At 41.5% G+C, this 16,667-nt stretch overlaps 1 protein-coding gene across 1 annotated transcript in view; it reads left to right on the forward strand.

The window, feature by feature from the left end:
• NWD1 (NACHT and WD repeat domain containing 1) overlaps window positions 1-16,667 on the forward strand; it is a 53,988-nt gene that overhangs the window by 33,571 nt on the left and 3,750 nt on the right. The window contains exons 13-19 of the mRNA XM_016157821.2: window positions 3,555-3,763; window positions 4,836-5,108; window positions 7,638-7,728; window positions 10,636-10,790; window positions 12,085-12,361; window positions 13,886-14,436; window positions 16,187-16,292. Coding sequence (XP_016013307.2) covers window positions 3,555-3,763; window positions 4,836-5,108; window positions 7,638-7,728; window positions 10,636-10,790; window positions 12,085-12,361; window positions 13,886-14,436; window positions 16,187-16,292 — 1,662 coding nt within the window. The remainder of the gene's footprint in view (window positions 1-3,554; window positions 3,764-4,835; window positions 5,109-7,637; window positions 7,729-10,635; window positions 10,791-12,084; window positions 12,362-13,885; window positions 14,437-16,186; window positions 16,293-16,667) is intronic.

Here is a 16,667-nt window from a genome sequence, read left to right on the forward strand (position 1 = left end):
ATAATGTATTTGAAGTTCATTTGTATTGCTGTGGGTATCAATAGTTTGTTCCTTTGCATTGCTGAGTCATGTTCCATTATTATATGGAAGGACCAGCATTTGTGTATCCATTCATCAGTTTAAGGCCATTTACACTGTTTCCAATTTGGGGCTATTATGAGTAATGCTGCTATGTTCCATCTAATCTCCATATTTATAATGTTTAAATGCAGCAAAACTATTTCATTCTTCTCAACAGATCATGTTCCAGAATTAAATAAACTACTTTTTAAATTTTTTATATTTAAGCTATTTCTAATTATCTGCTATTATGGAGAACTCTGGGATGAATCTCTTATTATTCTCATCAATGTTTTTTTTTCATTCTGTTGAATATTTCCTCCTCAACTGGAGGGTCTGAACATTTCCCCGGGTTTTGACGCGTCATCTTGTTGCTTTCTAAACAGGCTGTATATGCAACACTCCCACCCCCAACACTCCCAGCACCGGATGTTTTCATTTCACTCTTTTCCTCCCTGAGAGATGGGAGTGGAGCGGGTACCAATCGTGTCTGTCAAATAAGACTCCATTTGTTTTGTTATCGCCAGGATGCCTATTCTCCTGTTGGTCCGTACAGTATTTGTATTGTGTGTGTGTGAGCCATCAGTCCAAGACCTGTGCCCATGTACCAAAGGTGACTTTTTATTTAATGGTGATTTATTTTTTTAAGACATCAAACTCTTATTATTTATAATCAGAAAGACTCAGTAATCAATTTGTCGAAAAACTGAAAACATAATAGACATATTATAATATGGAAAGTGAACGTTTCTGATCACAAGGTGGCTTGTGCTGGCTTGTGAGAGTCGACCGAAGTTTTCAGGACTGCTGTGAGGTGGTTGTCAAACACAGCCATTATTAAACACTACATTATAGAAATTTAACAGTTCAATCAATTACATTAACACAAGGTAATAAATACTCAAAACGTGTTCCTTTCTTATTATATTACCATGCTTATTATTTTACCTATATTCTTGGCCACTGCATCCGTGTGGTGGAAGTGGTATGCTACTGGGCATCTCTTCCCAATGCCACTTTCAACGGCATCATGTTAGTGGCTTGGAATCGGCCACAGTGGGAGTATTTACACTGTAGAAATTGGCAAACATCACAAATCGGGGCTCTCTCAGCACCTTATAGAACCAGTTGTTAAACACTCACCAGCGTATTGTTGTTCTAATCTCTTCCCCGGGAGGTATTTGGTTTCATAGTCTTGAGCCAGTTAATGACAGGGATCTGTTCTGAGAAGTGCCTCATTAGGCAATTTTTTCCTTGTGCAAATGTCAAGGAGTGTTCTAACACAAACTAAGTGGTCTAGTCTGCTACACACCTAGGCTCTACGGTGCAACCCATCGCTCCTAGGCTACAAGCCTGCACAGCAAGTTATTATACAGAACACTGGAGGTAGGTGATTATAACACAGTGTTCTACTTTTATATAACTGGCACTAGGTTTGTTTACAGCAGTATCATCACAAACACATGAATAATGCATTGCAATGGCTACAATGTCACTAGGCGATAGAAATTTTTCAGCTCCATTATAATCTTATGAGACTACCATTGTATATGTAGCCTGTCATTGACCAAGATGTCATTATATGGCACTTAATTGTGCATATATATGTGTATATGTATATGTATACATATATACATGGTTATATAGATACATAAGCTTTTGCAACCTGTTTTTTTTTTTTAGTTAACATCACATATTTTACCTCTTTCCATATCATGTATATATCTTTAATTCATTTTAAGAGTAATATAATGTTCTCTGTGTGTGGATATATTGTAAAGCATTACTATTTATAAAAATTTTGCTTGAAAATACCCAAATTGCAACAAATAAAAATCACTCACTATCTCGACGGCATTTGAATTATAAAGAAATAAAACTCACTTCCTTTTGTCGCTCCTCTTTTCAGTCTCTCTCCTGGAAGTGATTGATATTTACAGTTTGATTTATGCCAATAGTAGACTTTCTCTAGGCTTTTATATATATTACTCTATATAGGCTCATGTGCTTTGAGTTTTAGTGAAAATCAGATCATGCTATTTTATACTGAGCTGCAACTTGCTTTTGTCACAATATATTATAACAATATTTTGTAGTATTTGAGAGCTTGGGCTCTAAGCTCAATTCTTGGCTTCATAATTTGTGGCTTTGGATAAGTTACTGTATTCTACTGAGCCTCAGTTTCCACATCTGTTTAATGGGATACTGATCATATGTAACAGAGTTGTTATATGGATTAAAGGAGTTTAATGCATGTAAAACACTTACAACTATGCTTGGCACATAGAAAGCACTCGGTAAGTATTGGCTGTTATAGTAATCATGATTATCATGGTCAGGTCATCGTATATATGCATCTTGTTATTTTTAATGTCTGCCCACTATTCTTTATTTGGACGTAGCGTATTATATAAACAACTCCTTTTCATAGACAGGCTATTTGCAATTTTCCTTTTACACAAACAATACTGCAATTAAAGTTCTTTCACATCTTCACACACTTAGGCTATTATTTCTGTGGGAAAGCGTTCCTAGAAGTGGGATTTCTGAGTCAAAAATGCACACTTTTCCTTTATTCTTCTTTTTCTTAGCTTTTTATTTTGAAATAATTATGTAGACTCACAAAAAGTCGCTGAAATACTTCAGAGTCCCTGTGCACCCTTATTCACTTTTCATAAGTGGCAACATCTTACACAATTACAGTATATTATCAAAACCAAGAGACCGTACATTTTAACTTTTAATAAATAGTACCAAATTACCCTCTTACAAATTTATGTAAACTTAAATAGCAAGGTAGGAGAGAAACTTATTATCTATATCTTTGTCAGCACTTCAGCAAGCAATCTATAAAACCTTTGCCAATATGATGGGTAAAACAGTATTGGTATTTCATCTTGCATTTTTTTGTGATGACTAATGAGGTCGAGCACCATTTTCTAATGCTTATTGTCTGCTATTTGTTAATTTCCTGTTTATACTCTTTATCTAGTTTGTAAATTATTTGCATTTTTCTTGCTCATTTGTAAGAACTTTTTATTTATTAAGTCTCCATGTATCTGTCATATACTGCAACTATTTTCTCCCTGTCATATGCCTTTCAGTTCCAAGTTTTACATTTTTATTTAATCCAATTGTTCAGTTTTTCCTTTTTATGTCTTCCGAATTTCATGTTTTGTTTAGAAAATATCTCTCCAAGATTATACGATCTTCTTCTATAATTTTACCTTGCTTTTCTTACATTCCCTGGATGATGCTGAAATCTTGTTAATTTCAATAATCTCTGTGTTTTACAGATGTAACATTCGGGCGGTTGATTTAATCCCAACCAGTTGTTACACCCTGACTTTAGCTTTGCCACAATCCATTATTTGTAATTTGGTAAACCAGGGAATTTCCAAGCTAACAGATGTTTTGGTAGTTGGAAGATCAAAATGTTCCCAGCTAATATTCTCCCCTCCCCACCTCAACCTCCCATGCCTCCCCTGCTGCAGGAGAGGTGAAGTGTGTGAAAGTATTTGCCCAAGGGACTCTCGCCATCTCTGCCTCCAAGGACCGCACTCTGCGCTTGTGGAATTTACTCTCTGGCCAGGAGAAATTCACCATTTGGGACAGAGGCTCAAAAGATCCCACTGAACCTCAGATCTGGAGCCTTCATGTGGACGAAGCAAAGAAGGCTGTATATTCAGCATCTAGTTCAAAGGTAACAAAAGTGGCTAATACAAATTTAGTCACATGTGGCTTGCATCTTGCATTATGTTTTTATTGGGCAGTACAGGCTTAAATATTAGAAAAGTGTTGGTTGATTTCAAAACCGATTATAGAAATCATCTTCGTCATCAGCAAATTTTCGAAAAGAAAGAAATAATAAGTAATAACAGATAATCCCAAAGATAACCATTGTTAACATTTATATGATTTTATGTGATGTGTATGTGCAAGTACATGTGTGTATAAAACAAAATTGGGATAAAATTATATATGCAGTTTTATAAAGCTATTTTCATTTGTCCATAACCTTAAATATTCTTCAAAAACAGCATGCTTAGGGATTTCATAAGATTTTATTGATGGCTCTTCTATAGCTTATTTAACTAATTCCTTATTGTTGAACACAGACATTGTGTCCAGTTCTTTGCAATTTCAAATAACTGAGATAAATTTCCTTATGCATGTATCTTTGTGTGTATCTCTCCTTATTCCTTTACCATAAACCACAGAAGTGTAATTAATGGACTAATGTTTACTATTTAAATGATCACTGTTGATAAAAATATACTTTTTGTGTGTGTGTGTGAGTTTAAACAGGAAGCCTTCCCTGTTTTAATCAATAATTACTTCTAATGGACATATATGTTGATACATATAGTATGACTGGCTGTTTCTCTATTTTTTGAAACTTCTTATTTTGGAGCAATTTTAGATTTATGCAAAAGTTATAAAAATATTACAAAGAGTTCCCATGTGCCTTTGATCCAGCCTTATCGAATGTCAACATCTCACATAACTACATTTGTCAAAACTAAGATATTAATACTGATTATTTCTATCAATCTAACTCTCTACTTTATTTGGATTTCATTAATTTTTCCATGAATATCCTTTTGCTATTCCATGATACCTCTCCCCACGCCTTTTTATTTTGGAACAGGTAGAGTAATGAAAATAAAATGGGTGAACTATAAAAAAAAAGAACAGGTCTTGTGTTGGACTCTGGAGAACAAGTAGCCTAGGTCTCCCGCTGAGTTTTCTCTTCCTTTTTATCCTCCCTTTAGGTCAGTGCTTGGAATTTGGAAACTGCAGAACTGGTTTTCTGCATCCTGGGAGATGCCGCCGACCCCTGGATGTATATGGCAGCATTGGCTTCCTGGGCCACGCTGCTGACAGTGTCCAAGCATGGTGTGGTCACTCTGTGGAGCTCAGCCACGGGAAAAGTGCAGGGGAAGCAACACTTGTCCAGCATCAAAGATGAAACTCCTACCTGTGCAGTCTCAGTCCAGAAACCGGGAAAGATGGTTATTGGGTTCAGCAAGGGTTCCATCTCTTTGGTAAGCAGCTTTATTAAATATGATGCCAGCATTCACTCAGGTCCAAAGTGCTCAGATGTCCCAAAGTTGGGAGAAAATATTTCACCTTTGATCTTTTAATAATTGACATTAGGCTTCCTCATTCTAGGAATTGACTATTCAACACAGTTCAGGAAACATCTATTGATGTCTCCAGGGCAATGGTTGACTCTCAGTCCTGTTTGGGATACTCTGGGAGACAGTATAAGAACTGAGTCAGAGCTCTCCCCACTGAGAAGCCAGGAGCTGGGGCACTATCCACCAGCTCCATCAGTGTTTGGGTGAGGGCTGCTCCCAGGAGCATTAACACAGGGCCAAGGGTGCTGGCAGAATGGGGACAGGAGAGACTGAGCTCCATTTGCCTACATTAGTAACTAGCTTAATAAGCCACATTCATTGGCTGCCTTCCCTTTCCAGTCTCAATTCTCCACTCTCTACCAGTGTATCCTGGGGTCAATTCCCAAATAAACTACTTGCACATAAATACTATTCTCAGTGTCTGCTTCTGGGACAACCCAAACCAGATTCCCACTGGAAAGTAACCTCTACCATCCCCAAAAAGCTGGTGGTAAGGCTATAAAAAGAAGAGAGAACTAGCTTGTGATTTGGAAAACTGATGGAGGGGGTTGAAAAATAGAGGGTCTTTAGAGACTTATCAATGCTCAGACCCCAGCCCTGCTGGAGGGAAAGTCTTGACACCACCCTCAAAACATTTGGGACGGTAGTCAATGCATGTAACTAAAATTGCAATCAAGCCCAGACTGAGCTGATGTATAGATTAGATTGATTCAGACCCCTCCACACAAAAAGCCCAACCGAAGAAGCATGTCCTTTTCTCAGGGTAAATATTATTTACTTTAGGTTCTACTATCCTTTTATGTACAATACCCATTATAATTCAAAAATTATTACAAGCAAGAAAATTGAGAGCAAATTGTAACCATAATCAAGAGCAAAAATACTTAATAGAAGCTGACACGTAACTGATTCAGATATTTAAGTGATCAGATAAAGAACTTCAAAATGTGTATGATAAATAATGGAAAAGGTGAATAACATGTGTGAACAGATGGGGAATTTCAAAAACTTTAAATCAAAACTGGAAAAAAAAAAAGGCCAATTGGAAATTCAAGAAATAAAAAAGACAGTGTCAGAAATGAAGAACATATACAGGTTTAATGACAGACTAGTCACAGCAGAGAGATACCAGAATTAAAGACAAGTTAATGGAAATTATCCATCATAAATGTAAAGAAAAAAACAACGAGGAGGAAATGAACGGAGCATCTGAGACTTGTGGGACAATGCCAAATGTCTAAAGGACAATTAGAGTCTCTAAAGTAAAGGAGAGAATGAGAGGGCTGCAGAAGAAATATTTGAAGAGATAATGGTTGAGAATTTTCCAAAATTTATGTGAGACATCAGGTCAAAGATCCAGCAACTCCATCCACTAGATACAAAGTGTCCCCCCAATGTTAACAACCAAAAATGTCTCCAGACATTGCCCAATGTCCTTTGGGGAGGCATAATCGCACCCGAGATGAGAACCACTGCCCCAAACACATTAAGTGAAAAAGCAACTTGCAAACAGTATCTATGATGGCTTGTACAACAGAGGATGCTCCTGTAAATGTTTACCTATGCAAACGGATACTCACCAAATGTAGACAAAGGTTCTTCTGGGGAGAAGGAAGAATAACGGAAAAGGTGCAAAGAAGTTTATGGTGTGCACTTTTCTTAAAAAATGGTATTTATTTTTAAAAAGATCTTATACAGTATTATTGTTTAATCTGTTTAAATTTTTAAAGAAACATGTGTTTAAAAAAAATAGCAGTAACGTCCATGAAGAAATTCACTTTCTCTTGCACCTGCTAAAGAAATATTGAACAAATATTTTTTAAATATTGGCTTGAATTGGTGCAAAGGGCTCACTTTCCTGGGCTGCCACATGTCCTCCTGCCCCCTGAAATTATGACATAAAGCTTTTGGCACATGGTCTCGTGGCAGTCAGATCCTCAAAACTCGCTAGCTGGACTGAGGCTTAAAAATCAGGATTAATTAATGAATTTTCCTCTTAGACTTGAACAAAATTGGTTCATTTCTTCAATTCAGGAATAAGAATGGTGCTGCCTTCCTCTGGCTCCAACCTATGTTTTGATCTTATTTGAGATCTCCAGACCTCTTCTGGGGTCTGGAATGTTCTCTGGGTCCCTGAGTTGGTGACAGCAACAACAGTAGTAATAATACTTGCCACTTTGGGAGGGCTGACTATGTGCCTGGCGGGGGGGGCGGGGATAATTCGAACACACCCCTTAGCCCATGATAGCCCTGTGAGGCAGCCCTGGTATCATCACCCATTTAACAGATGAGAAAACCGAGGCCCGGGGATAAAGAGACTTGCTTAGGATCGTGTCGCTGGTGAGTGGCAAAGCCCTGCTTCAGATCCAAGCTCTTGACCCTGAACCTTTACAGTTGTGGAAATACTCAATGGGCATCTTTGTCTTTGCACAGGTTTCTTCCAAAGGATATAGCCTGCTGGAGAAGCTTCCAGAAGCTGTGGGGTTCCTGGTGGTCTCTGAAGATGAGTCCCTTCTGGCCGCAGGTAGCGGTTAATTTCACTCACTGGGGAGCGCTGAGGAGGCAGCTCCGGATTTGTTTGGAAGTGGAGCGGGGCTTGGGGAAAGGGAGGAGTTCTAGACCAGCATCCAGTAAACTTTTCCACAAAGGGCTACATTCTGCCACAACTATTGAACCCCGCCCTTATAATGTGAAAGCAACTCAGACAATATTTCAAGGGGGTGTGGCAGTGTACCAATAAAACTTTCTTTATGGATGCTGAAGTTTGAATTTCATATTTTCATGTGTCATGAAATAGTTATCTTATTTTGAGTTTTGGTAACCATTAAAACATATAAAAACTATTCTTAGCTCATGGGCCACACTAAAATAGGTGGCTGGCTAGTTTTGGCCCACAGGCTGTGGTTTGCCAACCCCTGTTCTGGGCAAATTTCCTAACCTCTCTGGGCTTCTGGCTCATTATCTCTGAAATGGGAGTGATTTTCTCTGCTGGATAGTCACAGGGATGGGGGGGGGCTCCTAGTGGTCTCTGAAGATGAGTGCCTTCTGGGTAAGAGGGTGAGGTACCTCACGGGTGAGCCAGCCCCCACAACCCCTGCTTTTATGGGCTTCCAGGCTAACAAAAAAGATGGAAAAGTAGGGTAGGCACAGGAAAGACAAGAATCAGGGGCCATGGGAGCATGTGACAGGGTTCCCTTATTTAGTCTGAAGCAGTCAGGGAAGGCTTCCTAGTGGAGGTGACCAACAGATGCTCCATAGCCCGATTTTTTTTTTATGGACTATTTTTTTTCAGATCAGTTTTAGGTTCACAGCCAAATTGAACAGAAAGTACAGGGATTTCCCATATACCCCCTGCTCCCACACATGCATAGCCTCCCCCATTATCAACATCTCCCACTAGATTGATAAGCATTTCTAATCAATGATCCTTTCTTGACACATCATCACCCAAAGTCCACAGTTTATATTAGGTTTCACTCTTGGTGTTGCATATTCTATGGGTTTGGACAAATGTATAATGACAGGTATCCATCATTATAGTCTCAGACAGAGAATTTTTACTGTCCTAAAATCAGCCTGGTGTTTGCAAAACCATTTCCAGGGGTCAAAAGACACTCTAAACAAGTGCTGTCCAATAATGCAAAACACAAAGGTGAGCCACATTAATAGTTGTGGATGTTCTCATGACCCAATTTTAAAAGGTAAAAAGAAACAGGTACCATTATGTTAATAATATATCTTATTTAACCTCTTACATCCAAAAATTCAACATAAAATCAATATAAAAATTATTAGTGGTATATTTCACATTATTTTTTAAATTCTTGTGTGCGGTTTTTGAGATCTGGTGGGTACTGTATATTTATAGCTCATTCCGATTCAGACCAGCCACAGTAATAGCCACATGTGGCTTGTGATGACCTGATTGGAGACTGTAGGGCTGGTAGTTAAGTGCTTATCCTCCAAGACTGACTGAGGGAATGATGGATTGATATGTACTCTTTATCCTGTCTCCAAAAGAATTTCAAGTGGCTTAAGTATGTGTGAAATATAGCATGGGAAATAGGCACAAAAGAAGAAAGAGGAACAAGGGTAGGGATGCAAAATAGAATCAGGACCGAGGCCCGAGGAACTGAGTATCTCGGTGACCTAGAAACTTGTTACAGTTGGGTTTCAGGTTTGGCTCTTTCCAACAGCCAAGGAGAAGAAGGAGCCTGGACAGTTTCCCCGTCCACAATGCGGGGAACCAGCCTATTGTTTGGGAGATGCGGTCCTTATTTGCCTACCTCCCTGCTAGGGGTCCTCTCAGCATGACATTCACCCAGAACATATTTGGAATGCAAGCGAGCAGGTCCTTTTGGGTAGGGTTGCCAGATAAAACACAGAATGGGCAGTTAAAGTTCAGATAAACAAGTCAAGTTTTTAGTATATCTCACGCAGTTTTGGGGCTATACTTATACTAATAAAAATTTACATCGTTCATCCGAAATTCAAATTTAACTGGATGCGGTGTTGTTGTTGCTATTTCACTAAATCCGGCAACATGTTCCCCTCCTTCACTCTGCTTCAGCAACACTGGCCTCCGTGCTGCCCCTCAGACACACCTCCTTGTTGTCCCATACGTTCCCGCCCTTCCAGTGTCTGTCACCTCCTCGTCCTTCTAGAGTCAGCTCTCATGTCCTGGGGCTGCCATAACAAACTCCCATACAAATGTGGCGGTTTAAAGCAACAGGAATTTCTTCTCTCACAGCTCTGGAGGCCAGGAGTCTGCGGTCACAGTGGTGGCAGGCCTGGCTCCCTCCACAGGCCCTAGAGGAGAATTCTTCTTTGCCTCTTTCGGCTTCTGCCTTGTGACTCCTTGACTCGTGGCCACATCCCTCCAGTCTTTGCCTCCATCTTTACGTTGCCTTCCCTGCCATGTGTGTCTCTGTGCCATCTTCTCATGGCCTGCAGTCCCCTAACTTCATTGCCCTTATCACAAATTATAGCCATTTTATTTTCCTTCCTCCCTCTCTCTCCCCATCCCTTCCCTCCCTCCAGATTCTTCCCTCCTTCTTCTCTCCCATCTTCCCTTCCTCTCTTCCTCTTTTCCCTCTTTCTTTTCTCCCTTCCATCTTCAAAGCATATTTACTCTGTGTCCAGCTCTGTGCTACGTTTTGGGATACCATGAGCAGCCCAAATTGGCAGTCCCAGTGCTCTGAAAACTCAGAGTCTTGTGATAATAAATAACTCTACTATTTTTCTGTGAGATTATTGATCACTGTCATCACCCCTCTGTGCAGAGGGGGGCCATGTCTGTCTTGCTTACCACTTTATTTCTTGCACTAGCACATAGTAGGTACTCAAAAAAAAAAATCTCTGTTGACTGAACTGATTGACTCTCAAGGTCCTCCAGGAATGAAAGGAATAACCCAGATCCCCGCTGTTTCAGGCTTTGGCAGATCTGTGCGGATATTCTTGGCCGACTCACAGGGGTTTCATCACTTCATGGCCACCGACCTTGAACATGAGGACATAGTGGAGACGGCCGTTTTTGGTCCTGAGAACAATCTGATTGTCACTGGGTCCCGGGATACACTCATTCAGGTGAGGAGGAGACCCAGGGCCTATCACCCTCACCTCTGCCTCTGGAATCAAAAGTATGATTTTTCTAGGGATCTTTGGACTTCGAAATACAGAAAAACACTGGAACTGGTGCAGGCAAAACTAGGAGGGTCGTTGGGAGCATATGAGGGGGTTTTCTTGGACTCAGTGACAGACCTGGGGGGAATTACCAAAATATTTAATGAAGGAGATGGCATTCCTACTGAATTTGGTAGACCAGGCAGATTTTGACCTTCAGAGTGGAGCAAGGTCAAAGGAGAAGGGAGGAAAATTCCCATTAAGCTCAAAGTTCTCAAGGCTGGTGAGAAAGACAGGTGACTGAGTAGCGTTTCTCCAATGGTCTGGTCTCAGCACATCTTCATGGTCTTGAAGATTACTGAAGACCCCTCAAGCACTTTCACTTATGTGGGTTATATCAATTTGATTTATATATTTTTAACAAGTGATTTATTTGGGAATAATTTTAGAATTTACAGAAGAATTGCAAAGAGAGTCCCCAAGTATATACCTGCTCTTCACCTGGCTTGTCCCAACATGTACATCTTGTTTACCCAGAGCCCTTTGTCAAAACCAAGAAATCAACACTGGGACAATACTCTTAACTGATCTGTAGATGTTTTACCAGCTTTCCCACAAATGTCCTTCTTTTTGATTCCAAATCCAATCCAGATCCCACATTGCATTTAGTATCTATTGATAATTATCGTATTAAAAGTTAAAAATGAGGAAATCCAAAAATACTTATCCATTAATTCGTCAACATGGTATGTCAACATCGTAACTCATTTTTATGAAAATAACTCTATTTCCTGAAACAAATCAAAAAAACTCACGAGAAGATTGGTTCACATTTTGGCAAATCTCTTTCATGTCTGGCTTAGTTGAAGACAATTAATCGGACGCCCCTATTTGATTCTGCATTCTCTTATCTGTTGTAGTTTCGTATGTCCCATAACTTCTGAAAAACCCCACTGTTTGCTTGTGAGAGGAAGAGAGTGAAAATGGCAAATAATATCTTAGAATTATTATGAAAATATTTTTGCTTTTATAGAAAATGTAGGGGTTCCCTCCAGGGGCTCCTCAGAACACACTTTGAGAACTCCCATGGTCACAGCCTGATGAGATATGGGGACGTGTGAGAAGGTGGAGAGACGTGAAGGCCCTTGAACCTCAGCCTAAGGATTAGTCTTAGATGGACAGATAGACTTAAGTGTATTTCCAAACAATGGCAGCATAAGGAAAAAGTCAGTCCTGCCCCTCTGCTCTCTATCCTCAGGTATGGAGTCTATCTGAGCAAGGGACCCTGCTGGACATCCTGGAAGGTGTCGGGGCTCCCGTGAGCTTGCTGGCCCGGGGTGGGGCCTTGGTGGCATCTGCTTCCCAGCAGTCCTCATCTTTTAAAGTCTGGGATCTCACTTATGCTCAGAAGCCACGGGCCTCTGCCCCATTTCTGGACCGCACCGGCCTCACAGCTGTGTCACACAATGGAAGCTACGTTTACTTCCCCAAAATTGGGGACAAAAACAAAGTCACTGTTTGGGATTTGGCAGAAGGTTTGTATGAGATAAGCATGGTTGTTTGTGTGGGCAAGCAAGCATTGAAGCCCCTGTCTTGGTCTACTCAGGCTGCATCGCCTCAGGGGATTAAACAACAGATGTTTATTTCCCACAGTTCTCACAGGAGGCTGGGAGTCCAAGATCAAGGTGCCAGCAGATCTGGTATCTAGTGAGGGTTCTCTTCGTGGCTTGCAACTGGCCATCTTTTCCTCGTATCCTCTCATGGCAGAGAGCAGAGAGAGAGAGCAAGCTCTCACGTCTCCTCTTTAAAGGGCACTCATCCCATTCTGAGGGCTCCAACTCCACGACCTACTCATCATCTCCCAGTGCCCCCATCACCAAATACCATCACATTAGGAGTTAGGATTTCAACATATGAACTTGAAGGGGACACAAACATTCAGTCCATATCACTCCCATAATTCCCGTCAAGTTGGAAATGACTAATAGAAAATAGGATTCGATTTTATAAATTTCTAGTATAAAGCAATTGAATATTGGTTGTCAGTTTATTTCAGTTCAGGTTTCCCAGAAGCATATGATGGGGATACTTGCACTAGTGGTACATAGAGGGGCGGCTCCCAGGAGAAGCCTGAGGAGGGGCGAGGAAGCAGGCTGGGGTTGGGGAAGGACCAAGCAAGGAAGTGGGCTCGGCCTGATCCCATAGGGAGCTCCAGACCATAAATTGCACCTCGGCATTGTCCCATCTCTAGACAAGACAGTCATTGGCCTGGTGACATCTTTGGATGGGGCCGGGCACAGCCCCTGGGCATTTCCCGATGAGGGTTCCTTTCATCTGAGGGTAGTGGGAAACCTTGGGGTGAGTGAACTGGCCAGTAAAGGGGGTCTGGGCATGTCACCAACAGTATCTGCTACAATCCCCACTGGGCAAATGGAGATATAGAAATTCCTTGTTTATGATAAAATAATATGAGAAAATAAATTCTCTCTCAAGTCCACACATTCATGGATTTGGCAGACATTTGTTTAGTGCCAGGCTGTGAGGGTGAGCAAGACAGATTCTCGAGGTGCTTACCTGCTAGTGGTGGGGGCAAAGCAAGACATAAAGAAACGGAGTATGGGGATGAGATAGCAGTCTGCCAACTCCGGCTCACGGGCCAAATCCAGCCAGGCCTATTAGTTTATACATTATCTGTGGCTGCTTTTGGGCTACAAAGGAAGGATTCAGTGGTTGCAACAGAAAGCATGCAGTCTGCAAGGCAAAAAGTATTTACTCTTCAGCCTTTACGGAAATTTATAAAGGAAACATTTGGGAAGAGGTCTGAGAGGTCATGTGATGGGAGTGGGAGGTCACTGGAGGCTGTTAGTCAGGAAAGTGAGATGATACGATTTTCACTTTTAAAACTCTGCATAGTTTCAGGGGCAGGAGTGGAAGCAGGGAAGCTTGCAGTAGCCAAGTTGAAGATTATGAATAATAAAAGTATTGAAAAAATTGGGAAAACTGTGGAGCGAGCATTCCTATGATCCATTCTTGATGCAATCTTCTCCCTGTCACGGCAGGTGAGGAGCAAGATACCCTGGACACCTCCAACGAGGTCAAGTGTCTGGAGGTCGCCGAGCAGGCCAACCTCCTTTTCACTGGCCTCATTTCCGGCATCGTCCTGGTGTTCCCCCTGAATTCCAGGCAGGATGTCCTGTGCATCCCCCCTCCAGAGGCCCGGAAAGCCATCAATTGCATGGCCCTGAGTAAGAGTGAGGAGCACCTGGCCATCGCCTATGACAGCATCGTCCTGGTGCTGGACATCGGCCCTGGGGACCCCTGTCCAGTCATCGATGGGCCAACCTATACCTTCTATACCCAGCTGCCTGAGACCATATCCAGCGTAGCCATTCTGGCTGATTACCGTGTGATCTACGGCATGACCAACGGTGATCTCTTCCTTTATGACTGTGTGAACTCCAAAGTGTTCCCTCTGGAGGCCCACAGGAGCCTTGTCACCTGTGTGGAGGTCAGCCACAAGGAGCAGCTGGCAGTCAGCGGGTCGGAGGAAGCCCTACTCTGTCTCTGGGACCTGCAGGCATGCAAGGGGAGATTTGAGATGAGTTACATGGTGCGTGGCCTGCCACACCACATGCATGCTAGGTCCATGTGTTAGAAAACTGATGACAGGTGTCATTTGTTAAGTGAATACACAGTGTGCCATGGACCAGGGTCGGGACTATGGTAAGGTAAGTGAGGCTCTAGTGTCAGGAGTAGAGTTCAAGGAGGTGCCCCAAAACCTGGCAATCAGTCAAGAAAAATATTTTGATAAGATGTTTCAAAAAAAATCACAAGGAATGCAAAAGATCTGCGAAGAACAAAATTATCAACATTTTAAATAAAGACAGGATCAAATCTTGCACTGGCACAGCCCTGCGTCTCTCACCTCACCCTGCTCCTAATTATGTCATTCTTTCGCCCACTAGTTTTAACTGCATAACCTATGCCAGGCCCGTTTCCGGCAGTGAGGAAGCAGCTGTGACGAAAGGCAGACACCGAAAGCCCCACCTCCTGGAGCCGCATTCTAGTGGGGGGAACACTGTGAGCTCCTGAAGGGCAGGATCTTTTGTGTTTTGCTCACTTAGGTGGCCCCATCCTTAGGATAGCTCCCAACATATCCTCAGGATTCAATAAATGTTCTTGAAATAAAAACAAAGCAGCAAATATGTGATGAGTTGGAGAGCAACAAAGGCTTTGAAAAAAAGGGGCAAATCAAGGAGGTAAAGAGGGCCAAGGAATGCTATTTAAGTTTGGTGGAACAGCATTCTAGACAGAAGGAACAGCAACCGTGAAGACTCTGAGGAGGGACGCTGATGACTCTTTTACATGCAATGTGTATTTAGCGTCTGCACTGCCCATCCATAGAGAGGTATTATAATTTTTGTATCGATATCATCAAGAGCTACGTTATATATTTATATATTCATATTACATATACATTATATAAAATGTACATGTTAAAATATAATTTTATATTTTGATCCTCACGACAGTCTTATAAGGTTGGTGTTATTATTCTAGTTTTTCAGATGGGAACAAAGGCCATACCTTAGGTTGCAAGGCATAAAAATTGTTAATAAATACAGGGAGATGATCTTGTAACTAAGAGAACAGAGTATGTGTAGTTTCATCTTAAAAGGCCTTTGTCCCACCTGATTTACTTATTTTTATGGAGCCACTCACTATAAGGCCGGGATGGAAGTGATTTTTTTTTCTTGTTGAGATAGGAAATGTCACCGCAGCAGTTAAATACACCTAGCTTTCTGTTTTTGTTTTTAAATAAACTCAGTTTTGGAATGATTTTAGATTTACAGATGGTACGAAGGTTCCATCCACCCACCTCTCACCCATCTTCTTCTGATGTTAATATCTTATGTAATGAGAGTGTGTTTGTCAAAACTAAGAAAATATGGGAATAATATTATTAACTAAACTATAATGACTTCATTGGGATTGTACATTATTTGACAGATTCCCTTTTTCTGTTCTAGGATCTAATCTCGGATCCCACATTACATTTAGCACAGAGCTTTTAATTAAAGACAAGTATGTCTAATTCTTGCATAGCCGAGATCATTTAAGAATTAAATCCTGTAATTCCTATTTTCCAATGCAAAACATTGCTAAACCCCTCAACCCAATTTCAGTGAAGGTGTGTTTTGATTCTATGAATATTGATACCACACATCTCTCCAGGTTTTCAGTGGATCCATCATCCCCCATAGGGTGCTTACAAGCCTGGCTTCCTACACACATACTTTTGGGCTGGTCTCTTGGTGTCTTTCAATCTGAAATCAAGATCACATTGTCTTTTTCAACAGAACTCTTTCTGTCGAGGAGTCCAATGTGCTTGCTTCTCCAAGGATGACAAGTATGTATATGCGGGCTTGAAGGATCGCTCCATAATCGTCTTGAGTGTGCTGGACGGTGAGTCATTTTGCTTTGAAGGCAGAGCTAAACTTAGATCTGGAGAAGGCCCTGCCCTAGGCATCAGAGGGCCTACTCTGACCTCCTCTAGCTGGTTCCCTCCTAGTCTTCTCCAGGTCAAGGGGACAGGCCCACTTGGAGCTACAGCTCTCCTCTATACCTAAGTTCTAGGTACCTGGAACTCCAAGACACCCTCCTCACCTGGCCTGGGGCCCTCTTTAGGGCCTGTGCAGGCCTCTTCCCCAGGTGCATCCTTATGAAGATAGACTACACCTCTACAGTGCACACCCCTAGGCTCAGGGTGGCCATGGGGTGGTGTACATGGATTCTAGAGATAAGAGCTTGGTGGAGGGTTTACATGTATATGTGTGAGTC

Source organism: Rousettus aegyptiacus, unplaced genomic scaffold (genome assembly GCF_014176215.1).
Source record: "Rousettus aegyptiacus isolate mRouAeg1 unplaced genomic scaffold, mRouAeg1.p scaffold_m13_p_16, whole genome shotgun sequence".
In the NCBI taxonomy this organism is placed as follows: Eukaryota; Metazoa; Chordata; class Mammalia; order Chiroptera; family Pteropodidae; genus Rousettus; species Rousettus aegyptiacus.